At 45.9% G+C, this 15,483-nt stretch overlaps 1 protein-coding gene across 2 annotated transcripts in view; it reads right to left on the bottom strand.

The window, feature by feature from the left end:
• Positions 1 to 2,473: 2,473 nt before the first annotated feature.
• FLT4 (fms related receptor tyrosine kinase 4) overlaps positions 2,474 to 15,483 on the bottom strand; it is a 104,515-nt gene continuing 91,505 nt past the window's right edge. The window contains exons 21-30 of one of the 2 annotated variants that reach the window (XM_084637243.1): positions 15,250 to 15,397; positions 13,988 to 14,082; positions 13,176 to 13,298; positions 12,477 to 12,588; positions 11,999 to 12,098; positions 11,453 to 11,558; positions 9,741 to 9,880; positions 8,685 to 8,805; positions 7,971 to 8,056; positions 2,474 to 6,694 (exon numbers count right to left, since the gene is read on the bottom strand). In XM_084637243.1, coding sequence (XP_084493369.1) covers positions 6,484 to 6,694; positions 7,971 to 8,056; positions 8,685 to 8,805; positions 9,741 to 9,880; positions 11,453 to 11,558; positions 11,999 to 12,098; positions 12,477 to 12,588; positions 13,176 to 13,298; positions 13,988 to 14,082; positions 15,250 to 15,397 — 1,242 coding nt within the window. In that variant the 3' untranslated portion in view covers positions 2,474 to 6,483. The remainder of the gene's footprint in view (positions 6,695 to 7,970; positions 8,057 to 8,684; positions 8,806 to 9,740; positions 9,881 to 11,452; positions 11,559 to 11,998; positions 12,099 to 12,476; positions 12,589 to 13,175; positions 13,299 to 13,987; positions 14,083 to 15,249; positions 15,398 to 15,483) is intronic. The other variant, XM_084637242.1, reaches the window with a different exon arrangement.

Below are 15,483 nucleotides of genomic sequence, written 5' to 3'. Positions count from 1 at the left end.
CCTTTTACACCACTCAAGCGGACCTGGCCACTAGAGAATTTCCCTAGGTAGGGCAAATCTCTTGCTAGCATACAGCTGGCATAATGCCTCTCTGTCACACCCCCTGTAGTCACATGCACTGAGGGCCTAGTTAGGAAAAATGGGACATGACCTTATGGCTCTAGGTAGTCAAATTTAAAGTAGAGCAGTCTTAAGGCTTTAATTACAAAGGGGACTGAGCAGGACCCTGGCCAACCTGAGAAAAAGGGAAAGGTAGTTTAAAGCCATATTTGTTCTCTTACACCCTGTTTTTGTGCCAAGGACAGCACAGCTGCAAGGAAGCATTAAACCCAAGAGGCAAGGCAGTTGTGAATTGTACCCCTTCTATGCCTGGAGAGGCAGCACTGGCGAGTGTACTTTCCCTCTTGCTCCCCATGAGATGCAGCTACTTGAAGAGCTGCAGGGAGTTTTGCTGAACTGGGTTGTCACAACGTCATCTTTATCTGCTGTCCAGCATCTGAGGGTTTGTCTACGCTGCAGTAAAAGACCTGCGGCATGGCCATGGCTGGTCTGGGTCAGCTGACTGAGGCTCACGGGGCTTGGTTTGTGAGACTAAAAAGTGCAGTGTAGACATTCTGGCTCAGGCTGAAAGGGGTGGGGTCTCAGAGTCTGGGCTCCAGGCTGAGGTAGAACGTCTACATTTCAATTTTTAGCCCCATAGTGCAAGCCAGAACCAATTGACCTGGACTCTCAGAATTTGTGCCTCAGATTTATTTTTATTTTATTTTATTTTTTTTTGCAATGTAGATGTACTCTGAGGGCCTGTTTTTTTCCACAGATTCAGAGATTTTGCAAGCTCACCCTATTGTGGTTAAACAGAGGAGGCTGCCAGGGTTCGGCTGGCGTTAAAGGATATGTATTTTCAGGAAACGTTCATACTTTTTCTTAACTGCACAAATTTCCCCAGTGAAAGAGCTGCTGAAAATTTCCGTAAAAGAACATCCTTCCTCTACCCCAGTGTAAGAGGCCTACATTTCGTCCTGGTCTTTACTTTTTATGGTACAAACATTCTTTGTCAAAAGTTTCCTCCACCCTTTTCTGTCTCTGTCTCCTGTGTACCCCTCCACAAAACTGGCTTCCAATCTGCAGTGCCTCACCTGCCCCTGAGCCGTTTCCCATCCTGTAGAGGACACTGTTAGAGCTACAGCACCACCTAGGGGAGTACTGGAGAAGAAAAAAATTCTCACCTACTTCTGAGGGCAGCTAAGTGGAGCTCTGCAGCCCACAGCGGAAAGGGGTATGACAGGGGGTGGGATTCACAGGGAGCAAAAATGGAGCTGGAGGGGTCTTGAGACTCTTGATCATGAGGTCAGGAGAGCTCACCTACGGTAGGGTGTTTCTGACAGGGTGCTTTGGGGCTCGCTTTGACTTTTGCCAGCCAATCTCAGAGCATCACCATATTTGGAGGAGGCCAATTGTACATCCTTCTAGCTCAGCCCAAGGGCATCAGAGCCTTCCCAAAAGTGGTGCTCCCCCAAGGCCCCAACCCCAGCCAAGCCGTAAGAGCAGGGCCAGGGAGCCCACCCCCTTCCTGCCTGTGGTGGGGCCAAAAGCAGCTCCCTGCCCACCTCCCCGGAACCCCTGCTCAGGACAGGTGGAGGGACCCAGGCTCCTCACAGCTGCCTGTGTGGCTCTCCCCGACCCAGCTCCAGCCTGGGGAGGTGCCTCAGAGCCACAGCCTGGCTATGGTAAGAGCTGGGCGGGCAGCTGTGGGGAGCTACAGCGCAGACCCTCCACCTGCCCTGGGCGGAGGGCCCTGGGGGCAGGGACATGTGCTGGGGACTGCTCGGGCCCCCCGACCAGGGCAGGTGGAGGGTCCGTGCCACGGCTCCTCACAGCTGCCCAGGCTCTCCAGCTGGGCTCCAAGCTGGCCTGGCCATGGCAAGGAGGAGGGGAAGGGGCGGGGTCTACCCCAGTGAAAAGTGGACAGGACAGGCCCCCCCACTTTTCGGCGCCACTGGCTCAGCAATTCTCAAACTTCATAGCACTACAACCCCCCTCTGACAACAAAAATTACTCCATGACCTGAGGAAGGGGGACTGAAGCTTGAGCCCTCCCAAGCCCCACCACGGTATCTGGTCAGTATTTTAAGGGTCTTGCTGAGTGAAGCTCTTAGTTTTCAGGTCACTGGTTCAGATAAACATACTTATCCAAAGCGTATCCGGCTTTATCCAAGGATCTCATGAGAAAAGACTAACTTTCATCCTGGAAATGCCACAAGAACAGCTGTTTCCTGCCTGAAAGGAGGAAATGCAAAGAGACACAAATGTGAAATAATAAAACCAAAACATGTTAATTGATCTGAGTTAGATTGCAAACAAGGTTTGGATTCAACCTTGAGTTTTGTGCGAAGACCACAGTCATGCGACTTAGCAAGGACCAGCATCTCTGTAGCTGCCGAAGCTATGTAACTTCAGAAATGACAGAAAGCAGGTGAAAGTTATGACTTTATTTTATTTCACATTTAGATATTACAACAAAACTCTTAATGACAAAGTTTAACAAGTACTATAGGAGGAGAGGGGGAAAAAAAGCAGTGTTCTAACTGGTTTAATATATAACTGAACTGTCAGAGACAGGACTCAAATAAAGTGATTTTAAAAAACCCACAAACACTCCTGTGTAACACAGAGAGAGACACACACACACACACACAACATCCACTTACACTCGCACACAAACACACTTATCCATTCACACGCAACCCCTGTTATCCTACTTGCATCAAAGGCCACTTCGCCGAAACGTTCAATGCTGCTGTGGTAACAACTGGTACCAGCTTAACATATTGGCATATAAAGGAAGCATTACTTGATTCACATGTATGCCACTGGTTTTGATTGGGGGTGTGCATATGTATGAGCAAGTAGAGAATCCATGCCCGTGCTCTGTGTCAAACACTTTATTTTCATGAGAGAGGAATGATCTGTAATAACTAATGAGTGGTAAAAAAAATGAAACTAGCAGGATACTGGTCATTTTTTATGGCATAACAACAAATCTCTTAGTCTCAAAAATTAGGTTAAGTTAAAAAAAAAAGAGTGAGGGTGTTGCTAAACCTAATAAGTACAGAAATTAAACCAGGGGTTTTAAAAATTGAAATTGTCTACTGCAATTGTGGAAGCCCAAACATTGCAGCATGGGGCTAGTGCATCAGAACCGAAAATGAAACAGCCATTTCGTTGCTCAACCTAAGTTGCAGAATGTAAAAAATGGCAGATATGATGAAAACATTGATTTTTAAAACTGTCAATTTTAATAATCATGGATGGTGGCAATAACATAGGAAAGAATGTCAACTTTTTACACTATCATTTTAATCTTGATAGTGTGCTTTTAAATGACTGAAAATACAAGTGTCTATACAACTGTGCATGGTCACACGTTACATTGATACTACATCAGAGGGAGTGTCTGCAGAGTAGACAGGTTTACTCATATTATGTGTATGTATTACTGTTGTTGCAAATATAATAGGATTTGATTCCCACACCCCTCCTGTCTCTCCACCCTAAAGAGGGTACAAAGTATAGGAAGCAAAGCAAACCTCTGCTGAAATTGTATGACTGCAACATTCAAAATAAAAGGTCATTCCAGCTCCTTGCCCTTGACCTGCAGATGGGCTCACCCGGGCTGCCTTTAAACAATGGATTTCAGTGCAATAACTTTTCCATAGACTGATGCTTGTGTACATGTACATGGAATGCCCATCCACTCTGTATTCTGAATACAGAAGCACAGAAAGAGTGTGGCTCATAGCCTGGTTATCATCACAAGCAGTTTCAAAAAGCCCTGGACACACTGCTCTGGAAACCTGTGCTAGGACCCTGTTAAATGTGGGGTTTGCTAGTACATTTTCATCGGATGGAGAAGGTCTTTTGGCCCCTTTATACAGTGGTGTTTTATTTGTTGTTTTATCAGTAAATATTTTTCGGCCTTTTTTTGCAGCTGAAGTGTATTTCCAGGTGAAGTCTTTCCTGTGGCACATTGAAGGCTGGCAGGTGTGATGAGTATAGTCAGGACAAAAAAGGCTGGATCTAAAGGATGCATCAAGAGAGTGGGCTAAATTCAGCCTGGGTTTATGCCACAGTGAACTAGGCACAGAATCAACCTCCCCAGTGCCAAGGGCCTGCTGCAGCTGAAAAAGTGGGTGATAGTACAGGACATGGCCTAGGCACCTAGAGGATGCACTGATTCAGTGTCTCTCCTAGCAGCCTCCATCAGTAGGGTTCCTTACTTGAGTCATGACTGCAACTTAAAGCTACTCGAGCAGCTGACAACTGTGGGTTGAATTCCCACGGGGTGCAGTGGGATTAGCAGGCACAGGGAGGTATGAGTTTTGGGGAATCTCCTCCAGCTCTCTGATATGCACATCATACTATAATTCCACTGACACAAAAGGGAAGAACAATATTGTGGTGGACTGATTTTGTGCCTTGCAGATGTCTATATGTAATTTTAAAAACAAAACCACCTACATTCCCATTCATCAAGTAAACTCACAGCCCCACACTTGTGCAGAGAATTGTAATCAAACAGACAAGACATTGAGTGTACCCACGACATACAACTCAAGGTGGGAAAGGTACAGACAATGGTAGTGCCAGCTTTGTAAATGCACAAAACCCTCTTATGGAGGAAAAATATAATCTGGAAAAATATATCTGATACCAAAATAATAATAATAATTAATAATAATAAAAATAAAGTCAAAACAAAACCCTTAGTTCTATACATAGAAGCCTGGCCTGCAAGCAGAATTCCTCTGGTGCTGAGACGCCAAAGGTATAGGGAGCTTCTGCCTCTGAAAGGTGTGTAGGATGAGATGCTAAAAGGAAACTCACAAGCTGCTCAAATGAGCCTCTTCACAAAGATTTCTCTGACACTTTTGTGAAGCTGCTCTGTGGTAGGGAGAGGAAAAGCAGGTGGGGAATGGCAGGGAACCAGAACAGAAATGTGTTTAGAGGAACTGCACAGAGAGTCCACATAGCTTCTGAGCTCATGTGATTTCACATAAAAAAGCCACTGACGCTGCTTCTATAGAAACCAATATTTCTTGATCCCACACCTAAGAAAGCCCATTGGAATGAAAGACAGGTTCACTATGCTGGAGACTCTGGCAAAGTGCTGTGATAGATGCTGAAGAGGAGTCTGTCTGAGGTGTGGTCTCCCCTTTGGAGATCCTGCTGGGGCAATGGCTGAGTGGCTGCTGAAAGTGGATGCAAATGTATGTGAAGCCAATACAGTCTATCCAAGTTAATAGCACTTACCAGACCCACAGCGCAGGGTTCTCTCTTCCACTGCAGTGATGCCAGCAAACAAAGTGATGCAATTAAAGGGACCTTATCTTTGTGCTTTGTATTCTCCATTGTTCATAAAACCCTTACAGCTCATTGCAAATAAAAAGGTCACATCCGACCACTTTGATCTTTTCTTTTCATCAAACACTGATTTTCCCTCTGTGTTTAGAATCCAGCTGAAATTAACATGACTTTGTTTTGTTTATTTTCTAACTGGAGCAACAAACTATAGCAGGGCTCTGAGGAGGGGGATGGTTAGTTACTTGCTGCCAACATAGAGTGTATAAAACTTGACTTTTTCACAGGGTCTACAAAAACAGTGGATATTTCTCTGTCTTACTGGGGTGACTTTAGCTATTAGCTGATAACTGTTTCAGGGCTTGTTGCTTTAAGGTGGCAAAAATAATCCCCCTGATTAGAGATAAAGGCAGGTCTCCATTGCTAGGGATGCTAAATGCTTGGGGATCATTCACAAAGGAATATTGGTGGGATTGGATGAAGTAGTTTTGAGGGGCCGGGAGTGCTTTTGTGCCTACTGAGTTACACACACATTGGTATGTTTACGGGGAATATCTGAATCCACTGGGATCCTCTCATCCATCGCTCGGAAACGTCCTGCTCTTGTTGCTGGTACCACTTTGTCAGTCTTCCCTTTTGTTCTGTCCCTCTCCTCAGTGGCTGAAGTCATGAAGACTAAGAGAGTAGAAAAAACAATCCAAAGGAAATAATTTAAGGCTGCACATCAGGAAGAGTCTTGACTCAGACATCTATTTATATCTGACCTGAAATGGGGCTTAGTGAGTGGAAACCTATCTGAATAGAGGCTGGATGTGGAGAGGAGGTTGCAGCACTCAGCACAGATGCACACTAACCAGTGGAATTAGTCTGTCTCACCCGTACAAATAAAACAAAACATCTGAATCAGTGATGTGCTCTCTCCCGTGCCTGTGTGGATCAGAAGCTGCATCCCGAGTCATCAGTCTGTAATTCCAAGGCGTTCTCGCTCCCTTTCTCCATCTGTTTGGTGGGGATTTCCTGCTGTGGTTTGTTCTAGGTTGGAGGGGAAGCTCCGTATGGCAGTGGCAATGCAGCATGAAGGGTGGAAGGTGGTGTCTCGGCATGGTGTCTCCGCAGCCTGTTCCTGTTAATACTGCTCTGAGAAGAAGGACGCATGGACAGCGGAGGGACTGGCCCCCTCTCCGGGTGGGGTGTAGCTGCCGTCCTCTGAGTGTTCTGACAGTTCCCCATATTCACTGTTGTAAAAAGTCTGGCCTCCGACCTGGGACTGATACAACGGTCGACACCTGCCTCTCAGGTCTGACTGTTCCTCTGCATTTCGACTGGGCCCTTTACTGCTGTTAGCAAAGAGAGATGCAGAGAATCAGTTCAGAGCAGTACTGGAGAAACCCAGCACCTCTCAGAGAGGCTTCCCAGCATCAGAAAGAACCTCATTAAATAGCTGTTAAAGCACGGAAGCAAGGGGGGCATTCAGGAGGACACTCTGCATGCTAACAAACAGCCAATAAGCTAACAGCCAGCTCTCTGACGCCCAGCGTGCTAACATCTGGGGCACCCACCACACTGATATGCAGCACACTCAGGCCCCAGGCCTGAGACTGGGCAGGGGTGCATGTGTTAGAATCTTCCCACAGAGGCTGCTCTATGGAGGCTATTTCAACTCAATGACTGAACTAGTCTTTGTGGGGCCCTTATGTCCAGAGGAGGATCCACAGGTCCCACTCCCTGACCTGCCTCCCCCTCCCCCTTCTCCTCAGTGTGAACTGCCAAGCAGGGAGACCCACACCCACCACACACATTCCTGCATCCAGTTCCCTACTGGCTCTGCTGCAAAGTAGCCTTTTGCAGCTGCTTGATTATTATTATATTGTTTTAGGCTTGCAGCTGGGAACCCCAATCAAGTTTCAGGACCCCATTGTGTCAGGCACTGTAGAGACAAGTAACAATGAAGACAGATCCCGCCTCAAGCAGCTGCAAGTCTAGGTGTCAGACAGGATGCAACAGGTGGCAGAACAAACCAGGTGGGGGAGGGCAGGAGGACAAGGTAACAACATGAACAGAGTTCAGCAGAAAAGCAGAAATCTCAACTTACCCCCTGCCTAGCTAATGCCACGGGGCAATGATTTGTAGGCATTATGACAGAGGAAAGATGTAAGGAAGGATTTTAACAGATGTGGTGGCTTTATGAAATTTGCTGGGGAGATTTTCCCAAATGCAGTGGGTGGTGTGGGAAAAAAGCATGGAGGTGCCTGAGGGAGAAGTGGACAAGTACTTTCATGTGCCTTGTTATCTCAGCAGAGCCATTACTCCTTGGCCTTATGGAATGTGTTTTGGGTGGTAGACAAGGTGTTGTTTTTATTTGACAACTGCTTTCACAGGTCGATTTGCTGAGGTATTTTCCACTTGTTAGTAGTTTATACTCAGCCCACCCATACCATGAAAAAGCTGTAAGACCAATCAAGCCCTTCATTGCAGAGGGCTCTAGGAATTCTGCCTCCAGTAGCAGATTCTGTGGGTAGGCAACTGCAGATATTTCAGTGATCTCAGTGCATTTTGCCTCAGGGTGCCCCACAGCAAGCAAGAGTGGTCCACGGGAGCGAGTTAAGGAGGTACCTGAATCCACCTTCTTTTCTGTGTCTGTTTTCTAGCCTCTCAAATTCCTCTGATGCTAGGACCATCCCACTGTCTGTTTGATTGTCCTGGGAGGAAACAAGGAAGCAACATGCATTATGAGTACCATCCCTGTCAAGAGATCCATTTGCTCATCAAGCGCAGCCTCAATCCTTCATTAAATCAAATACAGGAGGTAGCTGGGAAGGGTGAGAAAGTAGCCCTGAGGGGATTGTGGGACAATTTTATCTGTAAGTGCCATAGTTTCACCCGGGGCCCACTTTTCAAATGTAGCCTCCTAAAAATGGCACATGCAAACGCAGAGTTTGCATGGGGAGCATTTCCAGGTGTTATATGATGCAGACCAGGGATTGTTAAAGTCTGGCACAAGGTTATTAGCATATGACTGGTCCTGTTGTGATTTCAGTGTGCTTGACCTATTGGCCTTGTTCTTACAAACCTGGGAAGGGTGAAGAGCTGAATCCCCTCTGGACGTTGCTGGCAGATCTAATTTACTTGTTCAACACTCAGCTCGTACAGTGATGGGCGCTATAGAAAATCCTTACATGAAAGATCTATGAGTGTGCATGGGATGGGATGAGATAGTGTTGGGATGGACAGATAGAGAACTGTCCTTCCTCCATCACCAGTAAATGGGCCAGAAAACAAACAATCCCCTCATCCCTCCCTGCCCAACTCCACCCAGACTCCACTCACCGGGTGTGTTTTATACATTGTGTGTGTCATGGGAAACTCTTCAAATGTCTTAATTCTGGATGGACACCTTATCTGATTTCCTCCAGTCAAACAACCGGGGAATGACACACAGTTATAATATCTGGCGAGAGAAGCATACAGCACACAGTAAACCAAATAAGCCAATATCTGGATCAGTGCTTCACAACAGGTCACTTGCCCTATGATGCCTTCTCAATATAGAGCTTACTCTGGGGAGCAGACAACCACAATGAGGCATTTAAGGGGGCTGGAGGGATTCATACACCTCAAGACTCCAGTGCTGTGAGGTATCCTCCTGTTCTTACACTCATGGAGTAGACTATTGGGTTCCCTGTCCCTCCTGCAGCAGAAAGCACACTTTAGTGAGGGTGGCAGCAAGGCAGACTTTCCAATCTAGCCCCAGTCCACAAAAGGTTTCCATCCACCCAAACAGAGGAGCCGTTCACCTGAGCAGGGTAGGGTTACAGTGCTTAGCAGCAGGAGTAGCTGCTGATGTATTGCTGTAGGGGACAAGGTGAAAGGGACAGAGCCAGTTACACTGAACAGAGACATGATTAAAGCCCCAACACGCAGATGTCCTCATGTCCCAACATTAGATTGTGGAATAGCCTCCCAAAGAAAGAGGTGCAGGCCTGTCACTTGAGTCATTTAGAAAGGGACAAGATAAAGCACAGCTGGGATCAACCTGCATTGGAAGAGAGAGAGACTGGACAGTCTAACAGGTCTCTTCCCTTGCTAATGCACAGGACCCTGAAATCTATAGCCATGACTGCCCTGTTAGTGTAGCTAGAGGTGGGTGGAGGAGGCAGGTCGTATGCTCAGACATCAAGGTCTCTCCCCAGTCACCGAAGAGAACATGAACAGAACCCGGATGCAAAATCTCTAAGTGTTGGAGTCAGACCTGCCTAGAATGCACCTCCCAACCGAGCACTACTGGAATCTTAGCACTTCCAAAGGGCATCCTTAGAAGTCTGGATCCCTGTTGGCTCTCTCTTTGCCTCTCAGAGTGTTTCCCAAAGGACAGCAGGAACTCACCTCGCTGCTAAGCTGTGGCAGCGTAGCCTCATGTCAAATTCCTCTTCATCAGAGTTCTGCTGGACAGAGGAAGGCACTTGGGAGAAGCCGTCATCTTCAGAGCTTTGAGAGTCATTCAGTGGGATGTAATCCTTCCCCTCCTGAAGGGAAGGAAAGTGAATGTGCTTACAGAGAGAAGAGGACTCTGCAAACAGGAGAGAACTTTGTACATAGACACCATCAATAATGGGAAGGAGTGTTTCCATTGTATGCAGCGTTTTTGTAGCCGTATTGGTCCCAGGATATTAGAAAGACGAGGTGGATGAGGTAATATCTTATATGGGACCAACTTCTGTTGGTGAGAGAGACAAGCTCTATGTAAGCTCGAAAGAACAGAAGTTGGTCCAATAAAAGATATTACCACATCCACTGTGTTTCTCTAATATCCTGGGACCAACACAGCTACAACTACACTGCATAAAATGGAAATATTCCTTCCCATGATTACTTCACCCACCTTGTCTCTCTATTCCTGTTTTAGGTCTTTTGCTTTTCTGAAACACAACAACCCCCTAGAGATTTCCATGTCCTTTGAGTACAGTCAGTTAAGTGCCTGCGTGCATACAGGTGTGTACAGTGTGTGTTGATGTGTATGTATGGGGGGAATAGGGAAAGAAAATAACTCTGATTCCATAACTTGATAATGCATACAGTTTCTTAGGCTTTCCTCTTCGGTGTTTATAACAGGTATGTATGGTACTTGTTCTGCTGACCTCCATCCCTAGGCTCTCTGTTAGCCACTTAACTGCCTTTGGGTGTCCTGTACATACAATACAGAATAAACCCTATGTCAGGTGCTGCCTTGGGTATAGTACTTCCCGCTAACCGACTTATCAACAACTACTGAGTAGCACCTGCAGTGTGTTGCATGTCGCACACCTGTTATGTGATGTACCAATAAAATGTCAGCATTCCAAAGACACACAGCTGCAGACAAGACATGTCTGCATTTATAAAATGGTTAATTTTTGTTTATAATTGAGAAGGTTAGTCATATTTAAGCATCCAGCTATCTTCACCTAAAATAGTGTGCAAAGGAGAAGTTAAAACCACAGTGGTGTGCTCATACCAGATAAAAGTGCTGATAAGCTACTGTGTAGTAACAGTAACACGTTAAGGTAAATCTGTATGGCATTGTTTGCGTGTGTTTATGCAAAAGAATAACTATTTAATTCAAATGTCCATGAAACTCAGATCCGAAAAGTTTCAAAAATTCCTGGTGTTTCTTAATTGTGCCGGACAGAGGCAGGAGCCTGCCAGGAGTTTGAATCAGTTTAAAAACGAACAAGTCATAATTTACAGATAAGGATAAAAATACTAAAAAGACAACTGAGAAATAATTAAAATGATCTGTCCTATAGCTAGACAATAGTGATATGTTTGATACCGTGAAATATACATTTTACAAAGTGAAATTTACACTAATTTATACCAGCAAACATATATATTGTATTTCCAATGGTGCTATGCTGATTTGCACCAATGTAGGCTCTGACCCCCTGCTATGCCCCTCTGCTTGCACACACATGCACAAACACACACGGAGTCAGATGTGGACATAGCTGGCCAGCAGGATGGGAAGGAAGGAAGGAAGGAAGGAAGAACGAGCTGTTTGAAGAAAACTGGCCCAGCGCAGTTTGGTGCTGGATTATGACAGTACACGAGAACCTCACCTGCTGGACATTTTCCTGAAGAAGGTCCCCCAGGATCTCCACCAGGTCTGAGAAAGTTGGTCTCTCCTTGGGGTCCCCATGCCAGCAGCTCAGCATTATACGATAACTGCCAAGAGGAAACAACGTGCACTGTTCATCAAGTTCATCCTTCTTGTTCAAGCTGCAACCCCCAATTGAACACAAGGACTACTGTAACACCCCTGTGATGGAGGGGAATGTGATCCCCCATGTCACCACCTGGCCTCCTACAGCACCATCCCAGTTTGGTTACCCTGCACAGAAGGAAGTTTAAAGTTGAATTATTTTACATAGCTCTGAAACATCCCTCCAGTTCTTTTGATTATTCTTACTTGTTTCAGGCTCCTTCCTGGAGACTTGGTAGCAGGCTAAAGAGTGGCAGGGCCTGCCCACCGCACACTGGTTGAAAGAGAGAGGCTATCCAACCCACCTGTGGGACTTTCCCCTGGCCTCCTTGGCCCCCATGTTTTCTTGTGTTTTTTATAGTATTTCCTTAGCGGGAGTTCAGGTCTGAAATCTCTAACTCACATTTCTGCAGTTGCGTATTCTGGAGCTCTCATCCTGGTACCATCTTTCAGTCTCTGACAGAATTCCTCATTGATCTGCACTCCAGGGTAGGGCGAGGCACCTAGGACAAAAATCCAAAGATGGTCCGGGGGTTGGAAAATGAAGTCCCTAGGATAACAACCAAACTTTCTCCTCATTCTACTTTCCTCTCAAACCAAACTGAGACGCAGTAACTATTCTGTTCACTCCCACTCATGAAGTGGATCTTCCTTCTCAGCCAGAAACCCTCACATTAGGAGGAGGCTGTCTCCAGACCTCTAGTCTTGACTACCACCTTTATTTCACACTGGGAGGAAGTGATCTCCAGAATGCCCTCTGCCCCACATTGGGAGGAGGTGTAATTTTCTTCCCACTTCTCCCTCAGACATACTGCAGAAGAGAACATTTTTCCTGCACAGAAAGGCATGGTGACATCATCATCATGACCACTACCACTTACCTAGTGAAAATATCTCCCAGAGGAGGACTCCAAAGGACCAGACATCACTCTGGGTGGTGTAGACTTTGTCAAAGATGCTTTCTGGAGCCATCCACTTCAGAGGAAGGCGAGCCTGTGGGACAGAAACAAGCTGTTGGAATTCAGTCACCATCACAGCCTGGAACAAGGCTATGGATACCAACAGGGAAGCAAAGCCAGACATCCTGCAACTGCTCTTCTCTGGCCAATGTTATAGACAGATGAAGACGCACATGTGAAGTCAGGCAGTTCTTCAGTCAAAAGTAGGGAATCATTGAGGTCTGGTAGATACAGAAGGGGGTTAGGGATAAACAGGCAGGGAAAAGAGGATGAAAAAGGATAGTTAAGAAGCTAAGAAAGGAGAGAAGGATGGACTGATGGGCAGAAGGGATAAGGATTGATGTCTGGGAAAGGAAGAGAGATGTACACAGATCTGCCATGCTCTGTTTAGAGCTCATTAGTGATTATAGCAGTATATGCACGGATAAGTAAATATCCCATTCCTGGCTGAACCCAGTGAGGGATTACAGTCTGAATGTTCTCCTGTCACAGATGGTGTTAGATCACTCGCTCATTCCTCTTTCCCTGGTCTTTCCCTGCATATACCAGCCACAGGATGGTTTTTATACTTCCAGTCCCAGTTCTAATCCAGATGTGAGTTAGCTTAGATTCTATACTCACACTGCCCTTCCTGACATAGTCAGGATCCTTGTAGATGTCTCGGGCCAGTCCAAAGTCACAGATCTTCACCACATTGTTCTCTGACAGCAAGATGTTCCGAGCTGCCAGATCTCTGTGGATACACTAAGGGGAAAAACAATGGCAAAATCACAAAGAGTGGGACATGTGGGGGATCAGAAGGGGTAACGGGGGAAACTGAAGTGCCTCTCATTCAGTTCCCTCGTAGCAATGAAAGTAGGATCCCAGCACTTAGATGCACTCGCCTTCCACCTCTGGAGATCTGGGGTCAAATCCCATTAGCTCACAAAGAATAAATAACAACCACACAAACAACTGCCTCACAGAGTATTGGATGCTGGAAACAGAATAAAACAAGTTACATTTTGCTTCCTTATGGGAGCTGGTACCTTTTTTTTTTTCTTTTGAAAGAGGCTGAAGTTAAAAATCAAAAGGAAGGTTGGCTAAGGGCCTGCACTGGGACTCAGGAGATCTGAGTTCTATTTGCACCTCTGCCTCAGACTTCTTGAGACCTAGCATAAGTGGCTCAATCTCTCTGTGTTTCAGTTCCCCACCTGTAAAAAAGGGAACTAAGAATAGTTTCCTACCTCACAGGGGTGTTCTGTGGATAAATTGATATCCCCCCTCACCTCATTGCCATTTTACAGATGGGGAACTAAGACACAGAGATTAAGTATATGTGTATGTATAAATAATACCCACACCTACATATGAAGTATTCAGTAACTACGATGGTGGGCACCATGTAAGGTCATTCATAGATAGACAAATGTAAAACAGTAAGGCAAACTCACCTTTCTGGATGCCAGGAATTCCATTCCACGTGCCACCTGGAAGCTATAGCAGATTAGGTCTTCCATAGTCAATGGACTTTGCCACAAATCATCCACTGTCCAGAAAGGAAAGAAAAATTGTTATCTCACCCAGCTGGTGGAATTTACCCTCCCCCCGCAGACCACCTCCACAACTGCTGGACCAGGTCAGCATCTAGGCAAACTACAAGGATGTTTAATGGAACCTCTTTCCTAAAAGTACCAGATCCACCGTACAGTTTCCCTGTGACCATTGCAGGTAAAGAAATGTTCACTGAAGGAGTCTGTGCAAGTTTGAGGAAGAAAATTCCCACAGCTTATGCTCTTCAATTAGGACAGTCACAGAGAAATCCCAGACCTATGGAGTCTGTGCCAATTGCAGAACTAGGCAAGCAGAGGATGCTTCCAGATGAACCATATTCACCACTATTAATATTTATTATTTATATCGTGGTAGAGACTAAAGGCCCTGCGGTATCAGGGCCCATTACTTAGATACTACACACATACAGAGTGAGAAGCTGGTCCTGGCCCCAGAGAATTTAGTCTAAGTTTATTACAAGAGACAAGAGATGGATGGGGGGAACCACAAGGCAACAGCAAAGTGATTAGATTAATTAATAGTCTGCCTCAGCATCAGAGGGGAAGAAGGCTCCCTCTCTCCCTTTCAGGGATCTCCCTTTATCTGTTCTCACATAAAGAGGAAGACGCATGTCCTACATCACATGGGGAGAGGAACTCACTGGGTAGCCCCAGAAAAGCCACTAGTCTTCCATGTGACTTAGTCAACCCATCTGGAAAACTGAATAAAATGTCTAGTCAGGAGACCAGGGTTCTACCCCACCTCTGCCAAAAACTTGCATTGTGCCCCAAGGCAAGGCATTTAAACAGTCTGTGTCTTAGTTCCCCCATCTGTAAAATGGGGTGATAACTTACCTGTCTCTGTGTAGCTTTTTGAGACTCCAGACGAAAAGCTCTTTGTAAGAGCTAAGGATTATTATCTGTTAAAAACTGCTAGCATTCTCCATAGACAGTATTAATCTTCATCACACTGTCTTTTGTAACATAGGATCACGTAATATCACAATTCCAACTAATGCAAGACGAATAGCCTATTTGTCCTGGTGAATCAGAGTTCCCTGCTGTACATTGTCAGATGCCTTAATTATTCAATGTTAATTAAGTTTGGCACTAGTTTAACGGGATGCAGTGAGGAGCTGCTGGTGAAGACTGGGGCTCATTACCTTCCTGTCTGGGCTGTGCTGTCTGGCTCTTGTTCATCAGAAGCCTGTTGAAGATTGCGCTGTTGCTGGTACCAGAGCGACTCCTTCTGTCTGCTCTCACTGCTTCTACTAAGGACCGGACCTGGATGCGCAGTCTGGGTGATTTTTCCTGGGAAGCAGGCCAGGCCCAAAAGGTAATCATGGGACACATCGTCTAACCACTGCAGCAGTAACTCAGTTGACACATTCATTGTA

The sequence above is a fragment of the Lepidochelys olivacea genome, assembly GCF_965140295.1.
Source record: "Lepidochelys olivacea isolate rLepOli2 genome assembly, chromosome: 8".
NCBI lineage: Eukaryota > Metazoa > Chordata > Testudines > Cheloniidae > Lepidochelys > Lepidochelys olivacea.
Note: the sequence above shows the minus strand (reverse complement) of the source record. Positions and strands in the feature narration are given on the sequence as shown.